The sequence below is a fragment of the Canis lupus genome, chromosome 16, assembly GCF_011100685.1.
Source record: "Canis lupus familiaris isolate Mischka breed German Shepherd chromosome 16, alternate assembly UU_Cfam_GSD_1.0, whole genome shotgun sequence".
NCBI classification, from domain to species: domain Eukaryota; kingdom Metazoa; phylum Chordata; class Mammalia; order Carnivora; family Canidae; genus Canis; species Canis lupus.
The window spans coordinates 13,505,916-13,523,568 of NC_049237.1; the positions used below are offsets into that span (position 1 = coordinate 13,505,916).

The window sequence follows — 17,653 nt, forward strand, 5'->3', positions numbered from 1 at the left end:
AACCATGTTCCCTCATTGGCCCCAGGCTTCCCTCAGATTCCTGCCTTCCCCCTGTCTGTGTCTGAGCTGTCTGACCCCCAGTGGCTCAGTGCTCCTGTTTTATCTCATGCATGTTGGCTGGGTTTCAAAACTCCAAATTTTAGGGACCCAGTGTGGCATGGAGCCACACTAATCCTCTGGGAGGGTCTGCCCATTGTGGCCGGTGCGACTATGTCCCTAAAGGGCCATCACATGAACACACCGGGGCTTGGAGTTTATGGTGAAGCACAGCGAAAAAGCCAGTATCCAGGTTAGCTGCCCTCAGCAGCTGCCTCTGCTCCTATGGTAATGCGTGGGGTAGTTCAATGCTGTCTGCTGCCTGTTTTGTCCCTGAGTGGCAGTGCCACCTCTCCCAGATGCACTCCAGTGGGCCCCAGGGGATCCTCAGACACGCTGTCTGCTGCTGGACCTCTGCCCCCCCGCCCCCCCCCACCCCAGGAGCACTTCAGAGCTGGCCAGGCTCCACCCATGGGGATGGCGTGGAGTTCTGAGATTCCAGACTCTGAGCTCCCCTGCTTCCAAGAACTCTCTATAATCAGCCCCTATCGCTTTCTCCCCTCAATGGCTTTGGGGAAATGTTTCTCTTGTGCCCCACGCATGTCCTCTCCCACACGCACTCTCCTCTCTCCCTGACCAGGGCCCCCTCCCCCCTTCACCTCCCCCAGATCCTGTCTCCCCCAGACCTACCTTCCAGGCTATAGCCCCTTTTCTCCAAGTTCTGCGCTTTGCTCTCCATCCTCAGATCAGTTTCTTGGGTGTTCAGAATGATTTGGTATTTCTCTAGCTGTGGTCATGGGATGAGGCAAGCCTAGGGTCGCCCTCCTACTCCTTCCTCTTAATTCCTCCTCCCCTTGTCCAGCAGTCTGAACAGCCATGCGCAGAAGGTGTTTAGAGTGAGGTAGTGAGAATGGTGGAAGCCCTGGCTGTCCTGGCCTGGATCTGCTGCTGCAAACCAAGGCAGGGACACTTGTGAAGATGGCTACTGATCCCAGAGAAGCGCTTGGTCTGAGGTCCATGGGAAGGGCTTTTGTATCCTTGAAAACTAGGTTCCCTTCCTGGCCCACACAGAGCATAAGAAGTACCTTAGTTCCCTGAGGTCGACCTCCCGGGCCTTGGTTCTAGCACAAAGGCTGATGAAGTCAGCATCACGAAGTGAGTCTGAACTTAAGAGTCCAAGGGCAGGTGTTCAGAGACCTTGCCTCTGTGTAAAGTCTGTTTCCTCCCTTGGGTTTGAAATTCTTTTAAGTGGTGTAGGACATCAGTAGTGCCCACCTTCCCCACCCTGTCCTTTCTCACACCCTGGTGGCCCTCCTCTGTCCCACTACAGAGGGCTTCCTGTGACAGCTGAACACACCTGAATGTCCTGATGGGGCCTCTAGACCCCTGGGGCCCTGGTCTGGGTGTCCTGGGCTCCTTGCTCCCCTGTTACTATATCTGAAGCCTCCTTGCTTGCAGATAGCCTGTCCTTTTGGGTTCAGGGACTTGTACCTGCAGCTCTCTTCCTGTGCCAGGGACACCCCATCTCCAGCTCTCTGTAAGGCCCACTCTCTTTCTCAGGTCACCTGTGTGGTGAGCCTTCACCCATCATCTATCAGAAATAGCAGCCCCAGTCCTAGTGTTTTGCTGTATTCTCTGAACCTGGTGCCGTCCCACAGAGCTCCTTGTCTGTTGAACTGTCATCCTTCTCCTCCAGGGCAGATCAGGGGTGGAGCACGTCCACCGCCAGGCCCTGAGAAGCACCTCATCACAGTCGGTGCTCATTAAACACAAGTATCTCTTGACATCCAGTTAGTTCCCACATGCGCAGGAAGAGTTAGGAAGGCAGGGGTTTCCATGTTTTGTGAGTCTATCTGGCTTCTGAATTGCGGCTGCTACGTAGTAAGATGTCTAATATTGAGGGAACCACCTGAAAACCTGTCTGAATCTGTTCAGGTCCTGAATTTGGGGTAGTAAGTCTTCAAATAGGGAGAGTTTGGAAATTTGGGAAAGACGAAACTTATAATTGCTCAATTCGTAAGGGAAAGGGAAGACCCAGGTAAGACAGGGATGAAAGTAGGGCTGCTGAGGCCACTGAGTCAGAGGACATCACTGGTGTTACTTCAGCAGCTCAGGCTCCCTGGTGGTGGTTCCTCCCTGGGGATGACAGTGCCACCTGGACTTATCACTAGAGGCGATCTTCTCTTCAAAACACTTTAAGAAAGAGAGAAGAATGGAATGTGTCCCTGGAGGTCCTTCCACTAAAATACTCCTGCACTTGAAAGTGTAACATGTGCTGGCCTGAAACTCAGTCACGCGGCCTGGAGCCTGATGGTGCTGGGTCTGACGTGCTGTTGGGGCCCAGGTGCTCTGTGGTGGGAGCCCTCTTCTCCAGGCAATGCTTTAACAGAGTTTCCTGCTGAAACACTGTCTCCTTGTGGCCTCTCTCCCCCTTGGTTCCTGTCATTGCAGCAGCTTCACTGTTGGGAGAGGTGCCAGTTCAAAGGCAAAGTCTGCGAAGCTGCTCGAGGTTCTGAATGCACTGGAGGAGGAGGAGGAGCGCAGCCACAGCAGGCAGGAGATCTTCATTGCGCCACCTGACAGTGCCTCAGGGGACTTCACTGACGAGGACTCAGGGGACGAAGGTGGCCGACGAGGCTTCCACCTGCCGGGCAGCGTCCTGCATGCCTCCGTGGTGCCTGAGGACTCGTCTGAGGACTCTGGCGCGGAGGAGGAGGAGGAGGAGGAGGAGGAGGAGGAGGAGGAGGAGGAGGAGCAGCTGTTGCAGCCGGCCCTGAAGAGACAGAGGGCAGTGGTGGAGCCTCGGCGTATTTGGACCAAGAGAGATATCCAAGCTGACTTCTGCAGCTGGACTGCATCCGATCCTCACATAGAGGATCTCAAGAGCCAGGAACTGAGTCCTGTCGGCCTCTTTGAGTTGTTTTTTGATGAAGGAACAATTAATTTCATTGTTAATGAAACCAATCGTTATGCTTGGCAGAAAAATGTCAACCTGGGGCTCACAGCCCAGGAATTAAAGTGTGTTCTGGGCATTTTGATTTTAAGTGGGTATATATCCTATCCAAGGAGAAGGATGTTTTGGGAAACCTCTCCTGATTCCCATCATCATCTTGTGGCTGATGCAATCAGAAGGGACAGGTTCGAAGTGATCTTCTCCTACCTGCATTTTGCAGATAACAATGAGCTGGATGAAAGTGATAGGTTTGCCAAAGTCAGGCCTCTCATCATCCGGATGAATTGCAATTTCCAGAAGCACGCACCCTTGGAAGAGTTCTACAGCTTTGGAGAGTCCATGTGTGAGTACTTTGGGCACCGGGGATCCAAGCATCTGCCTGCAGGGAGGCCCATGCAGCTGGGCTACAAGATCTGGTGTGGGACAACCAGTAGGGGCTACCTGGTGTGGTTTGAGCCCTCACAGGGCACGCTGTTCACCAAATCAGACAGGGGTCTGGACCTAGGAGGCAGTATGGTGGTGAAGTTTGTGGATGCGCTTCAGGAGCGTGGCTGTCGGCCTTACCACATATTTTTCGACAAGGTTTTTACAAGTGTCAAACTCCTGTCCATTTTGAAGAAAAAGGGGGTCAAGGCCACAGGAACTGTTCATGAGTATAGGACTGAGCGATGTCCCCTCAAAGATCCCAAAGAACTTAAGAAAATGAAGAGAGGTTCATTTGATTATAAAGTCGATGAGAGCGAGGAGATTATCGTGTGCCGCTGGCATGATGGCAGTGTAGTCAACTTCTGCTCCAATGCTGTGGGCATAGAGCCAGTAGGGCTGACCAGCCATCCTTCAGGAGCAGCCAAAACACGGACCCAGGTCCATCAGCCCTCTTTGGTGAAGCTGTACCAGGAGAAGGGGGGCGGTGTCAGTCGGATGGACCAGAACATTGCCAAGTACAAGGTGAAGATCCGGGGCATGAAGTGGTATTCAAGCTTCATTGGCTATGTCATCGATGCCGCCCTGAATAATGCCTGGCAGCTGCACAGGATCTGCAGCCATGATGCCCAGGTGGACCTCCTGGCCTTCCGGAGATATGTGGCCTGTGTGTACCTAGAGAGCAATGCTAATGTGTCCTCCCAAGGGAGGCGAAGCAGGCGGCTAGAAACTGAGAGCCGCTTTGACATGATTGGGCACTGGATCGTCCACCAGGACAAGAGGACCCGGTGTGCCCTCTGCCACTCACAGACCAACACGCGCTGTGAAAAATGCCAGAAGGGTGTCCACGCCAAGTGCTTCAGGGAGTACCATATCCGGTGATGCACGAGGGCCAGAGGGAGCCCTGTGGATGTTTGGTTTATAAAGAGATTTTACAGCTACTTACATATAGTAGATGGAGCACCTGATTTTATGTTGGGAAAAAGAGACCTGAATCCCTCATTATTTGCTTTTGTATTTTCTCCGTATCTCCGTTACACTTCTCTTTTTATTGTCTTCTGTGATGCCCACATGTAATATAAATTAGTATTTATATTGGCAATGATCGGTGTTTATAAATCTCTAGATTATACTCTTATTTACTTCAACAATGGGCCCTTTTTATTCAGATAAAAATCTTCCTTTGAGTTATACCTGAGTCCCAGTAAAGAAAATCAAATATAGCCAAAAACTTTGTGAAACTTTTATGAAGAGTAAAAAAGTTAGGTAATTGTATGCTACTGATGACAATCTAAGATGGAGCAATAGTATATAGGTATGGTATTGATGTGATGAAGGATATTTTATCATATTTATTTCACTTTAACACTAGCCGACTCTCCATGGATAGATATTTATCTATCTCTGCCTTCTATTTATCCAGAGGGCTAGATTTGTAGACTCAATCAAGATTTTCTTGATAAAAATATTTTCTTGGGGCGACTAGGTGGCTCCCTTGGTGAAGTGTCAGCTTTCAGCTCAGATCATGATCCCAGGGTCCTGGGATGGAGTCCCACATCCAGCTCTCTGCTCACCGGGGAGTCTGTCTGTCTCTTTCTCCCCCACTTTCTCCCCCTGCTTCTCCCCATGACTCATTCTCTCCCCCCCGCCTCAAATTAATTAATTAACTAAATATTTTCCTACTTTAAGTATATTCTTTTGGGATCCACTTTCATAACTAGAGCGAGATAGGAATCTCTCTCCCTGCCAAAACGATGGTTTGCATCATTTTCAAAAATATATGCATATTTCCCCACTGATTTCAATTCTAACTATATAAATTCCTGAAATTTTGGGTTAAGTATTAAAACACAGGAGTTATTCCAGACGACTAAAAGAAATACCTGTGAAAATTTGGACCTATCAAACATCAGAGAAAGGAACTTTTTTTTTTTACTTTTTAAAAATTCAATGTTTATGACTAATTTGGGGGTAGCATATAGTGATTCTCAATGGCAATAATAACCAGTGCTGGTTACATCAAGTGCCCTCTGTAACGCCCATCACCCAAACACCTCATCCCCCACCTCCCTCTCCTCCAGCAACCGTCAGTTTGTTTCCTATAGTTGAGTCTCTGATGCTTTGCCTCCCTTGCTATTTTCATTCTATTTGATTTTTCCTTTCCTTCACTTCCCTTATATACATTGCTTTTGTTTCTTAAATTCCACATGTGAGTGAAATCATATGATATTTTTCTATATCTCTGACTTATTTTGCTTAGTCTGCCACCGTCTAGTTCCACCCACATTGTGGCAAGGGACAAGATTTCATTCTCTTTGCCAGCTCTGTAGTATTCCACTGTATAGAAATACCACCTCTTTTTCATCTATTCATCAGTCAACAGATATCTGGGTTCATTCCATAGTTTGGCTCTTGTGGACATTGCTGCTGTAAACATTGGGGTACAAGGACCACTTTGAATCTGTAGCTTTGTGTCCTTTGAGTAAATACTTAGTTGTGCCATTGCTGGGTCGTAGGGTAGCTCTAGTTCTAACTTCTTGAGGAACCTCCCTACTGTTTCCAGAGTGGCTGCAGGAGCTTGCATTCCCATGAATCAACAGTGCATGAGGGTTCCCCTTTCTCTGCATCCTCACCAGCATCTGTGGTTTCCGGAGTTGTTCATTTCAGCCATCTGATGGTGGTTTGCCATTGTGTTTTTGAGTTGCATTTCCCTGATGATGAGGGACCTTGAGCATTTTTTTTCACATGTCTGGTAGCCATTTACCTGTTTCATTTGCAAATATTGAACCACCCCTGCAAAAACAAGGCCAATTTAAGAGTTGAATTATTACCTGGGAAAAGGTGCTTCCCTAACACAAGGATAAAGGAGAACTCTAAAGAATACAGAACTGCAGCTGGAGTCCTGGCTCCACCAGGCAAGTCTGTCTGATGGAATTTCAGTCGGGAAGTAAGCTACATAAGGCAGGTAGCTCGTCACTGTTCTGGCAAAGTGGGCACACATACCTGGTTTTTGGAAGCATCCACGGTGGACAGACAGGTCCCTGACACAGCAGGTTTAAAGCTGGAGTGGCTGTGGCAGGGAAATCTGGGAATGTGGCTCCCTCGCTGGCTGTGAGGAAAGGCCAGGGGAATCCCTAAGGAGCAACACCAGGCACACGGGGCTAGCTGCTGCACACTGTGCACTTGGCTGGTGATGCTGACCCTCTGAGCAGAGCGGCCTGTCCCAGCACTTATTGATCTCCATCATCATGCCTCCAGTGCTTACGTTTTTGCGCCCTAGTTTTTTTTTTTTTAATCACATTTATGTTAGTTTTTCAAACCACTAGCATTTAGCTTTATGATTTTCCCCAGCATGCACCTGCTTTCTTTTAATGAAGCTCTGCTTTTATATTTGTAATGTAGTTGCTTCTCTCTTCTGTTCTATTTGCTATTCTTCTTTGGCTTCCTTTTTTTTTTTAGGATTTTATTTATTTATGAGAGACACAGAGAGAGAGGCAGAGGCACAGGCAGAGAGAGAGAGAGGGAGAAGCAGGCTCCATGAAGGGAGTCCGACGCTCGATCCCAGGTCTCCAGGATCATGGAAGGTGCTGCTTGTTACTTGACTTATGTTTCATGGAATCTGTGAGGCACGATCATACTTACATTCGAGGCTTGCTGTTTTGTGTCACCAGTCTGCTCCTGCTTCTTTATCCCTCTTTCTGCTTTTTTGGTTTGATGAATTATTTTCATTGTTCCCTTTCAATCTTAATTATTCTGTTTTCTCCCTTCAAGATTCAGCTTTATTTCTTTTTTCAATTAATTATCTTCAATGGTGTTACTTCTCCTCTGCTGACTTTCTAGTTCTGCATATCCGGGATCATGTCCTGGGCCGAAGGCAGCGCTAAACCACTGCCACCTGGGCTGCCCTCTTTTTTGGCTTCTTAAACGAGAAGCTTCTTCACCTGATTATCAGCATTTCTTCTTCTCTAATATAGACACGTGCAAGCCTGTTTGTGCCTTTCATCTACACCCCAAGCAAAATTTGTTTTCATTACATTCAGTCTGGACTATTTCCCGAGTTTTCCTGTGATGTGTCCCTCGACACATGGCTCACGAACACGTGTGTTGTTTCCTGTCTCAGCAGGAAGGGATTTCCCAGTTGTCTCCATGTTGTGGATTCCCCACGGAAATCCAGTTTTCAGGATCACAGTCAGCGGGAAGTCAGTCTTTTACAATCTGTTGAGACTTGGTTCATCAGCAGCATACAGTCTGTGTTGTCGATCATTCCGTCTGAAATGCCGAAGGACATATATTCTAAGTTACTGTGTGTAGTAGTAGAGCCAGAGGGTGCAGGTGCTCGGTCTCCCCTTGGCAATGGGTTTTCCTGAGTGTTCTGGCCGTTAGCGTGAGAGCGGCGTGTGAAGCCTCCAGGGCTGGTTTGAAATTTGTCCATTTCTTCCTTTACTTTGTGGGCATATTGCTATGTGCTTATGACATAGGCTGTGCATGTCATCCCGCCGCCCCAACCCTCTCTGGTGTGAGATGTCCCACTTGCTTCGGGCAGGAAGTCTTCACTTTGAGTCAGCTTGGCTTCTACGAGGAGAGCTCACTGCTTCCTTTGGTTTGTGTCTGTGAGCTGCCCATTGTCCCATCTTTTATTGTGGACTTTGTGTCTGGAGTCTGCACGGGCTCCCTGTCAACAGCAGAGACTGGGCTATTGTTTTGATGGGCCGCCGGCGTTTGCTGGAAGGTGCTGCTTGTTGCTCGACTTATGTTCCATGGAATCCGTGAGGCATGATCATACTTACATTCGAGGCTTGCTGTTTTTTGTCACCAATCTGCCCCTGCTTCTTTTTCCCTCTTTCTGCTTTTTTGGTTTGATGAATTATTTTCATTATTCCATTTCAATCTTATTTATTCCGTTTTCTCCCTTCGAGATTAAACTTTATGTCTTTTTTTAATTAATTATCTTCAGTGAGGTTACTTCTCCTCTGCTGACTTTCTAGTTCTGCATATGCGTATACATTTATATCCGTTCCTATGCCGGTGCGTGCGGATACACATCATTATTTCAGTTCAGTTGGTGGTCAAGCTGGAGAGTCAGTGCCTCCTGTCTACTTACAGTTCTGTGGCTGACATCAGGTTTCCTACTTGTAAACACTCAGTCTTAAGACTCACTAGATTGATTCATCACGCTGCCTTTTGATGATCACCCTCATATGTTTCAATTCTACATGCCTGCAACCACAATAGTGCTTTTTTTTAAAAAAAAAATCAATGTTCATTCCCCTTCTTTATGTCCATATATATTCATAAGCAGTCATTCATTTACATATCCATACTCAAGGGCAGCCCTGGTGACGCAGTGGTTTAGCGCCACCTGCAGCCCAGGGCGTGATCCTGGAGACCCGGGATCGAATCCCACATCAGGCTCCCTGCATGGAGCCTGCTTCTCCCTCTGCCTGTGTCTCTGCCTCTCTCTCTCTCTGTGTCTCTATGAATAAGTAAAATAAAAAATCTTAAAAATAAAAAAAAGAAAGTGTTAACATATTCATACTCAAATAGACAGCATTATTTACATATATATTTATACATACACATATATACACACACATACACATGCGTGCACACATATCTTGCTCTTATTTCCTTCAGACGGTCTGTAGTTCAAGTAGAAAATTTTCCTTCAGCCTGAGGAATTGCCTTTTGTATGTTTTATGGAGATCTCTCATGTGTTTTCTCAGTTTTGTGGAATATGATTCAGAGTTCCTGGGATTGCATCCCTCCCTCTCCCTCTGCCTGTCTTCACTGATCATGCGCGTGCACTCTCTCTCTCTCTCCCTTAAATAAATAAATAAAATCCTAAGAATTAATACTACTACTACTAGTAAATAACACACAGAGTGAGCATAAAGGTGGACATGCAGGCCTGCTAGACCTGGCTGGAGACCCCCTCCCTCGTGCCTGTATTTGTCGTCTTCCCCTTGTGCTGCTGCCTGCAGAGGTGCATGACCTCCCAGGGAGGGAGAAAAGGCCCATGGAGAAGCCACCCTGGCTCCTGAACGACCCCGTGAACAAGTTCAGTCTCCAATCTGAACAGCCACTCAGTGCTGTCAGGTGGGGCAATCTGTGTTGATGCGATACTGACATTGGAGGAGTCACTTGATAATTCAGCATAATGGAATAGACCTACCAAAGGCGGACATCTCCAAGTAACTGAAATAGTTATCACTCTAGTAGCTTGAAAATGACTGATGGATGCCTGGCTGGCTCAGTCCATAGGACGTGTGGTTGTTGACTTCAGGGTCGTGAGTTTGAGCCCCATGTCGGGCACAGAGTTTACTTGAAAAGCAAAGAAAACACAAGAATTTAAAAATGTCCAAAGTCAATAAGGCCCTAACCATTGTGAGGCCTGAGGCGGGATGGATCCTCCCACCTGCTCCTTCAGCCACTGAGCCCTGAGCACAGATAGTGCCAGAGCTGATAAGCCGACCAGATGCTCCCTCTCGAGCTCATGCTCCAGCGGGAAGATGGACAAAATATGGAGCAAGGTCATGAATGAGAAGGGCCATTGCTCCCTAGAAAGAGAGCCTGGTGCTTCCCTGGGTCCTGAGCTCCGCAGGTGAGGCTGTGATAAGGCTGTGCTGCAGGGACGTGGGGACGTCCTGAGCCCTGCACATGTCAGGGCATGCAGCCGGGCAGAGGCCACAACGGTTCAGTCACTCGAGGCAGAACTTGGTGTTGCCAGAGTGGCGGTTCGAAGGGGGGCCCGGGGGCCAGAGGAGGGGAGCAGCACAGAGGGGAGGAGGGGCAGGGCCCTGTCCTCTCACTCTGAGACCACATTTCCCCGCCCAGTGGCTTTCCCAGTGTCAGGGGCCAGGGATCCCGCAGGACGCAGCAGGGCTCCGGCCAGAGCCTTCCAGGGGGCGGAGGCTGCTGTCAAAACCGAGGATGGACCTGCTTCTAGGAAACTGGGCTCTCGGAGGGCTGGGGGTGGGATTCAGTCCACACCGCAGGCCAAGTTCCCAAACCTGTGGGCTGTTGTCCCCGGAGGCCAGGGCCTGAGCAGGGACTGTGTCATGGCTCAACATAGGGCCTTGTGGCCCAGTGTGGGGACCCAGGAAAGACGTGGGCCAGTCTGAGAGCTGCTGGGCCCCGAGCTGTTACAACCAAACTCTAGAAGTGGCTTCGGGTCACGTTGCCTTTGCTGCGGGTGCAAGTGTGTCATCAAGTGCAGGCCACACTCCAAGAAGTTATGCCAATCTGTGAGATTCTGGGGCCAGTCGTGCACTCGCTTTTGTCATTGTTCCTTCAACATAGATGCACTGAGGCCCGAGACACCAGGAACCGCAGAGTCATAAGTGCTTGCTCTCAGGACCCGCAGAGACACGGCCCCTCTGGCTCCTAGAACCGGGCGGCCGGAGTCCGAGTGGGCAAGGGGGACAAGCCGGTGACCTGTGGGGCGGTGCACGTACCGCACTTCATCGCCCACCGCAAGGGCTGGCTGTCTGTCACTGCACACAGGTGAGGGAGGGGCCCCTGCCGGGCGGGAGGAAGGACCCATCTCAGCGAGTCACGGCCTCCCCAAACAGGAGATAAACACCTGGGAGAGGCTTGCTTCCACTCCTCCGTATTCAGAGGTTTTATTCTCGGATTTCATACTTGGAGTCCCCGTGGACGGGCCCGAGCACCGCCCTGCACACACCTTCCCCTCCAGGGCTCTGCCTTCTTATTTCCACTCATGCTGCAAACAAGTGTTCTTTTCCCGATGGATTAGTGCCGCATGTTCACAGTTCTGTGCTTTTGGTGGGTGATTCCGCTGCCTTAAAGTAGCCCTAATGCTGAAATGTGAAGCTCGGGAAGGGTGTGAGGTACACACAGAGAAAATAGGCAAGGTAGGTAAGCTTCCTTCAGAGTCCAGGTATAATGCTGTTGGCAGAGTTCAGCGTTAATCCATCATGTGTATTACACGGGGGTCTCTAAGCGGAAACGCAAATGAAACAAGATTATATATTGAGGTGTTGACCACACTGTCCTAACCCTGTGTTTCTTCTAGGAGCAATGGTTCAATTCAATCACTGTGACTGGCTCTGGAACCCCCTGCAGTGTCCTGCTCTTGTGTATTGTGACGGGTTCGGTTCCTGGGTCCAATGGTTGAGGCTGTGCTACGTGACTTCAGGACTATTTCCCTTGGGTGGTCTCTTCTATGATCCTCCCGGTAAGAGCTGGTTTTTATTCAGTCTTTTCCTGCCAACACATTCTTACATGTTTATGGCTTGGAGGTAGGTTAAAATAATGAAGCCTTTATTCCATGATTTATCCTCTATTTTTATATATTTGAAAGATGCTAATTTCACGGTTGGTATTTTGCACATCATAAACTGTCATAGTTACTCATTTGTGAATTTGAGAATTTTTGTAGTTTTTTGTATACAGTTTGGTATTTTTTGATCCATTGCAATGTTGGTGAAATTGTCATGGTTATTCTCTCGTTTTATATTTTAACTATTAGAAAAGATTTATATTTTTTCTTTTTTTTTAAAATTTTTTTTAAATTTATTTATGATAGTCACAGAGAGAGGCAGAGACACAGGCAGAGGGAGAAGCAGGCTCCATGCACCGGGAGCCCGATGTGGGATTCGATCCCGGGTCTCCAGGATCGCGCCCTGGGCCAAAGGCAGGCGCCAAACCGCTGCACCACCCAGGGATCCCAGATTTATATTTTTTCTATTAGTGATCTCACCACTAGATATACTGAGTTGTCTTCTGAGAATTCATTAAGATTATGCAATGAAACCCCATACGTGTTTTAAAGTTTAATCGTATTGTATCATTATATCCTTGATCTCAAACTGTTAGCAGATTGAGAAAAAAGTACATAGTGTGATTTGATCAAATGCCGTGTTTCCATCGCTCTCGCTCACTGTGTCAAGCAAGTGTGGTTCACGGTTTCCCTGTTTACTCGTCACTTTAATTTTAACTTTGTTACACTGCTTTATTCTCTGTCCCCTGCAGCTTTGAGGTTCCCTTTGTTTTGGCCCCCCCTTTATTTTCTGGTCTTTAATCTTTGCATATTATTTCATTACCTTTCTACTATAACTCTTACATCATTCCACTAATGCTCATGCCTCCTTCTCTTTGGATGAAGCACTATAGCAGCAGACTGTTTGCGAGCATCACCGTCGTTTCAGACAACTCTGGGCTTGTGTCTTCGTTCTGTGACTTAGGAATTGTGAGGCCTTTGGCAAGGAGCTTAGAGTTTCTATGTGTAAAAGGAAGTAATAGTAATATTTAGTTCAGAAAGTTGTGAAATTTAAATAACGTGTCATAAATTTTTGAACACTTAGCATACTACTCAACACATTACCTAGAAGGTTTTTTTAAAATGTGATTCAAATATACTATTTTCCTCCAGTCTCCCTCCAAACCCCAAATGGCCAGAACTTGATTTTCCCATGTTGTATTTCTATACAACCTATTGTTCTTTTGAAGGCAGTGTGTCTTCCCAACCCCCACCCCCCGCCACAGCTGCTTTTGTGATTTTCTTTTTGTTTTTCTGTATTTTGATGATCATGTGACCTGTATGTGATGCATGCCTGTGTGTATATGTACACGCTTGTGCTGTGTGTGCCTGTAAGCGCACACGTGTTTTCATTCTGCCTCTTGAATATGGGAGTTGGTGTCTTTCTGCAGTTTGGGATCCTTGGCTGTTCTCTCTCTGGATGTTGCTTCTGTCTGTACCTCTTTTCCTGGGACCTCAAGTACAAGTATGATGGGCCTTTTGCTGTGGACCGTGTGTCTTCTGTTCTTTTCATTGCTTCTTCTGCTTGCTCTTCGGTTTTGGTATTGTCTGTTTGCTCTGTCTCAGAACCCACCAATCTTGTCCTTTCCTATGCCATCTGAGTTTTCTGTTAAGTCATCGATGAATGCTTGATGAAAGATAGTTTATTTTATAGGTCTAGAATATCCATGTGATTTCTTCATATGCATTACACTTTTCTCATTCAGTTCTCCATTGATTGCATCCACTTTTGTCCGTCTTGTTATCTGTTTGTCTTACCACGATGATCTTACTTACTTCGCAGTCTTTGCTTATTTTCATTCTGAATTATTGGTTGCATTTTCCTTCCCATATATGTTTCTGGTAATTCTTTGGACGTGTGTCTAACATGGTGAATGAAAGAACATCAAGGGTCAGATGGTTTATTTGGTTGGTCGATAGTCCCTTTTTCTCTTTGGTGCATTGAGCTGGCCTTCAGTGCCCCTGTAATTTGTCCGTTTTTCCCCTGTGGACACTCTGTGTTTTGATTGAGACCCACTAGTCAGAAGCGGGCTCTTTGTCCTCAGCACTGGAAGGCCTCACAAGCACTATGCCAGTCCTTTCAGGGATTTCGAGTGTCATACTTAGTCCTATGCCCCGTGCATCTTAGTCATCTGGCACCTCCCACGTGGGTGGGTCTGGGTTTGTGGCAGACCCCTTCTTGCTTGCAGAGGCTCATCCCGTAGGTGCTGCGAGGCCACAGTAAGCTTTGCTCGGTCTTGTCCCCTTCACCTCCCACCTTGCCAAAGCACACGTCCTGTGGGAATGTCAGCCTTGCATCTGGGCCTCCTTGAGTTTCCAGTGTGTCACTGTATGGTGGTCATGATTGATGCTGGTGTCCTCTTCTCCCAGTGGAGCTGATGTCCTGAGCTGAAATTGGCAAGTGGCCTGGGGACAAAATGGTGCCCCGTCATCAGCCTCCTCAGTGAAGGGCTCTCTGTCCTCTGCACAGATCCGTTACCTAGTTCTGGTCATCTGACAGCTTCCTTACTATCGCTGGGAGCACATTTGTGCGTAATCAGCCTTTTCTGGTTGTTGGGATGGAGGCTTTGGCTTGCACCATGTATAAATCTTCTCAGGAAGTGGAAGTCCCCGATTTAATAAAAAGCTTAGAAATTGTGATTTGTTAATATCTTAAAGATGGTAGTGAGCTAGTTCTTGGTAACTGATGATTCACGTATCGAATGCCCCATTACTGCTTTTTGAATTGGATGCAGAGTGTGTTCTTCACTGTACACAAGAATGTGTGAATTTTTTTTTTTTTTTTTTTAGATTTTATTTAAATCCAAGTTAGTTAACATATAGTGTAGTATTAGTTCAGGGGTAGAATGTAGTGATTCATCAGTTGCATATAACACCTAGTGCTCATCACCTCACATGCCCTCCTTAATGCCCATCCCCCAGGTACCCCATCCACCACCCACCTCCCCTCCAGTGACTCTCACTCTGTTTCCTACGATTAAGAGTCTCTTATGGTTTGCCTCCTGCTCTGTTTTTATCTTATTGTATTTTTCCTTCTCTTCTCCATGTCCATCAGTTTTGTTTCTTAAATTCCACATATGAGTGAAATCATATGGTGTTTGTCTTTCTCCGATTGACTTATTTCACTTAGCAGAGTACCTCGAGTTCCATTCATGTTGTTGCAAATGGCAAGATTTCGTTCCTTTTGATGACTGAGTAGTATTCTAGTGTGTGTGTGTGTGTGTGTGCATGTGTTTGTGCGTGTGTGTGTGTGTGTGTACATACATAACATCATATATACCTACACCACCTCTTCTTTATCTTGGTGAAAGTCTGGGTTATAGATCTTTATCCAAAGTATGAAAAAATAGTGATTTGAAGGGGTACATGCACCCCAATGTTTATCTCAGCAATGTCCATAATAAGCAAAATATGGAAATAATGGGTAATTTGTAGCTATGTTCTTGAAACCACATTTGAGTAGCATTAAGAAAAATTCATATAGCAAATTATAGTCATAATTTATTTCAATGGTTAATTTTAAAAGATCCTAAATTTTGCTTATTTGAACTATTTTTGAGGCTTGACTTAGATGTAAGATTCTCCATAAAGTTGACAGTAGTTCGGTTTGTTGAAGAGTAGTTAATAAGATTTTATCCTCTATCAATATGGATGGAACTGGAGCATGTTACGCTGAGTGAAATAAGTCAATTGGAGAAAAACAATTATATGGTTTTACTCATACGTGGAATATAAGAAACAGCACAGAAGATCATAGGGGAAGGGAGGGAAAACTGGGAAGAAATAAGAGATACTTTTAACTCTGGGAAACTCAGGGCTGCTGGAAGGGAGGTGGGTGGGGGGATGGGGTAACTGGGTGATGGGCATTAAGGAGGGCACATGATGTGATGAGCACTGGGTGTTATGTGCAACTGGTGAATTATTGAACACTACATCTGAAACTAATGATGTATGATATGTTGGCTTACTGAATCTAATTTAATTTTTTTTAAATCTAATTTTAAAAACTAGCTAGGAAATTTCTTTTACAGTTTACTCAGTATTTACTTACAATTTATATAGAAAGCTTCTTCATATTAGTGTTAAAATGTAATGTTCAAAATGTGATAAACACAGCATAGAAACTTTGGGAGGGATGAGAAATACATCCATGATCCTGATTCTGGTGATAGTTCATAGGCATACATATATGTCAAATCTTACCAAATTGTACACTTTAAATATATGCAGGTTTGTGTATATTAATTAAACTCCAATAAAGCAACTGGATACACAAAGTTAATGTATTTAGAGAAGAGCACAAAAATGAAAGAAGAGAACATAAATTTGGTGTAATGAAGTAAGTATGTTTCTTGGAGAAATAAAATGGCCATAATTCCACTTTGTCATGCAAAGCAATAATATAATGTTTTATTAGGCCTAAGAAAAGATCTTGTAGATAAAGCTGTATTATACTTCATTACTATAATGTATGAAGAAAAATTACTGAACACATGCAAAATAAAAAAATGCAAGCATCAGAACTTGCTGAATTGCAATATTCAGGAGATGTCTGAATTCAGGAGCATAATTTTGAGAAATGTTACCATCACCACTACCTGTGGAAAAACACAAACACTGATGACTCTGAGTTGAAAAATGTGTTAGAAGAATTAGCCTATGAATATAAACAGGATTTAGAAATTCCTTAACTAATTGCTTTCAGTTATAATCCCTTTTGTGGTATATAACAAAAAGCTATGCCTATAGAAATCCAAGAGAGCTTTTTGAATAAATATGAAATTAAAATTATGTATTAGAAAAAATGATATATACACACCCTTCATACAAATAGGAAACCCATGTCAATGTTTTAATCAACTCATTAATGAGGGAACCTGCTGGGTGACAATGCAGGTTCTGGAAGGATGTAAGAAAGTGGATTAATAAGTGAAAGAAGGAATTCTAAAAATAAGATTGTCAAATTGGATACAAAATTGATTAATGAACTACAAGGCAATAAATCCAAACCTTTAGGGTAATCTTTTCTGTAAACACAAAGTATAACATCTCTCCTCATCAGTTTTCTATAAATTATTCTGTAACTTGATAGAATTGTAGAAAGAGGTTCCAAGTCAAGCTGCATTATATTGTTAGGGGCCGAGGCCTCTTCAGTGGGCTTGTTGGGCATTAAAATGTTATGCAAGCAGCTTTCTGCCCAAATTCCAAGTTTTAAGTATTCCTGAACATTGGAGAGGCATTGCAACCATATAAGCCAAATGTTAATAAAATATTTTCTGCCAACAGTTGGTTGGCTTCTTGGAAGCTGTTGACAGAAGCTTGTTTAGTGAGGTACTTGGTAAGAAGGATTTTTTTTTTCTGGCTAAAGAATAGTTATTTATTTATTTTCCTTTTTTGACCAGTTTATTTCACTTAGCATAATGTCTTCTACAGTTTATCCATGCTGTAGCATATGTTAGAATTTCCCTCCTCTTTATGACTGGATAATATTTTGTTATGTGTATTAGCACATTTTGTTTATTCATTCATCTGCCATTGGTACTTTATTGCTCTGACCTATGACTATTGTGAATAATGCTGTTATGAACATGGATATACAAATATTTGAGTGTTTCCTTTTAAATCTTTTGGGTATACACCCTAAAAAGGAGTTTCTGGATCAAAGAATGGTATTTTAAAGATTGGATTTTAGTAAGGAAGAAGGAAAGCCATTGGAGGGTTTTGAGCAAGGTGGTGACATGATCTGGATGTGTTTTAGAAGGATCCCTTTGGCTTTGTGTGGGGATGAGATTCTGGGGACCAAAAGGGAAGCCACCAGACACATCCCAGAAATCCATGCAGGAAAATGTAGCTCACCCAGAATAAGAGCCCAGGAAAGGTGAGAATTGATTGGCCTCTAAGGTGGAGCCAAATAGATTTGCTGACATATTTCCTATAGTCACACAAATATAAGGCAAATA

At 45.3% G+C, this 17,653-nt stretch overlaps 1 protein-coding gene across 8 annotated transcripts in view; it reads left to right on the top strand.

Moving 5' to 3' along the window:
• The window catches only part of PGBD2 (piggyBac transposable element derived 2), an 85,828-nt gene that overhangs the window by 16,792 nt on the left and 51,383 nt on the right, over window positions 1-17,653 (top strand). For 3 of the 8 annotated variants that reach the window (XM_038559504.1, XM_038559503.1, XM_038559505.1), the window contains one exon: window positions 2,488-4,635. In XM_038559504.1, the coding sequence (XP_038415432.1) occupies window positions 2,488-4,294 (1,807 nt within the window). In that variant the 3' untranslated portion in view covers window positions 4,295-4,635. Of the gene's footprint in view, window positions 1-2,487; window positions 4,636-11,447; window positions 11,610-17,653 lie in introns of those variants that run through there. The other 5 variants (XM_038559507.1, XM_038559506.1, XM_038559508.1 and 2 more) reach the window with 2 other exon arrangements.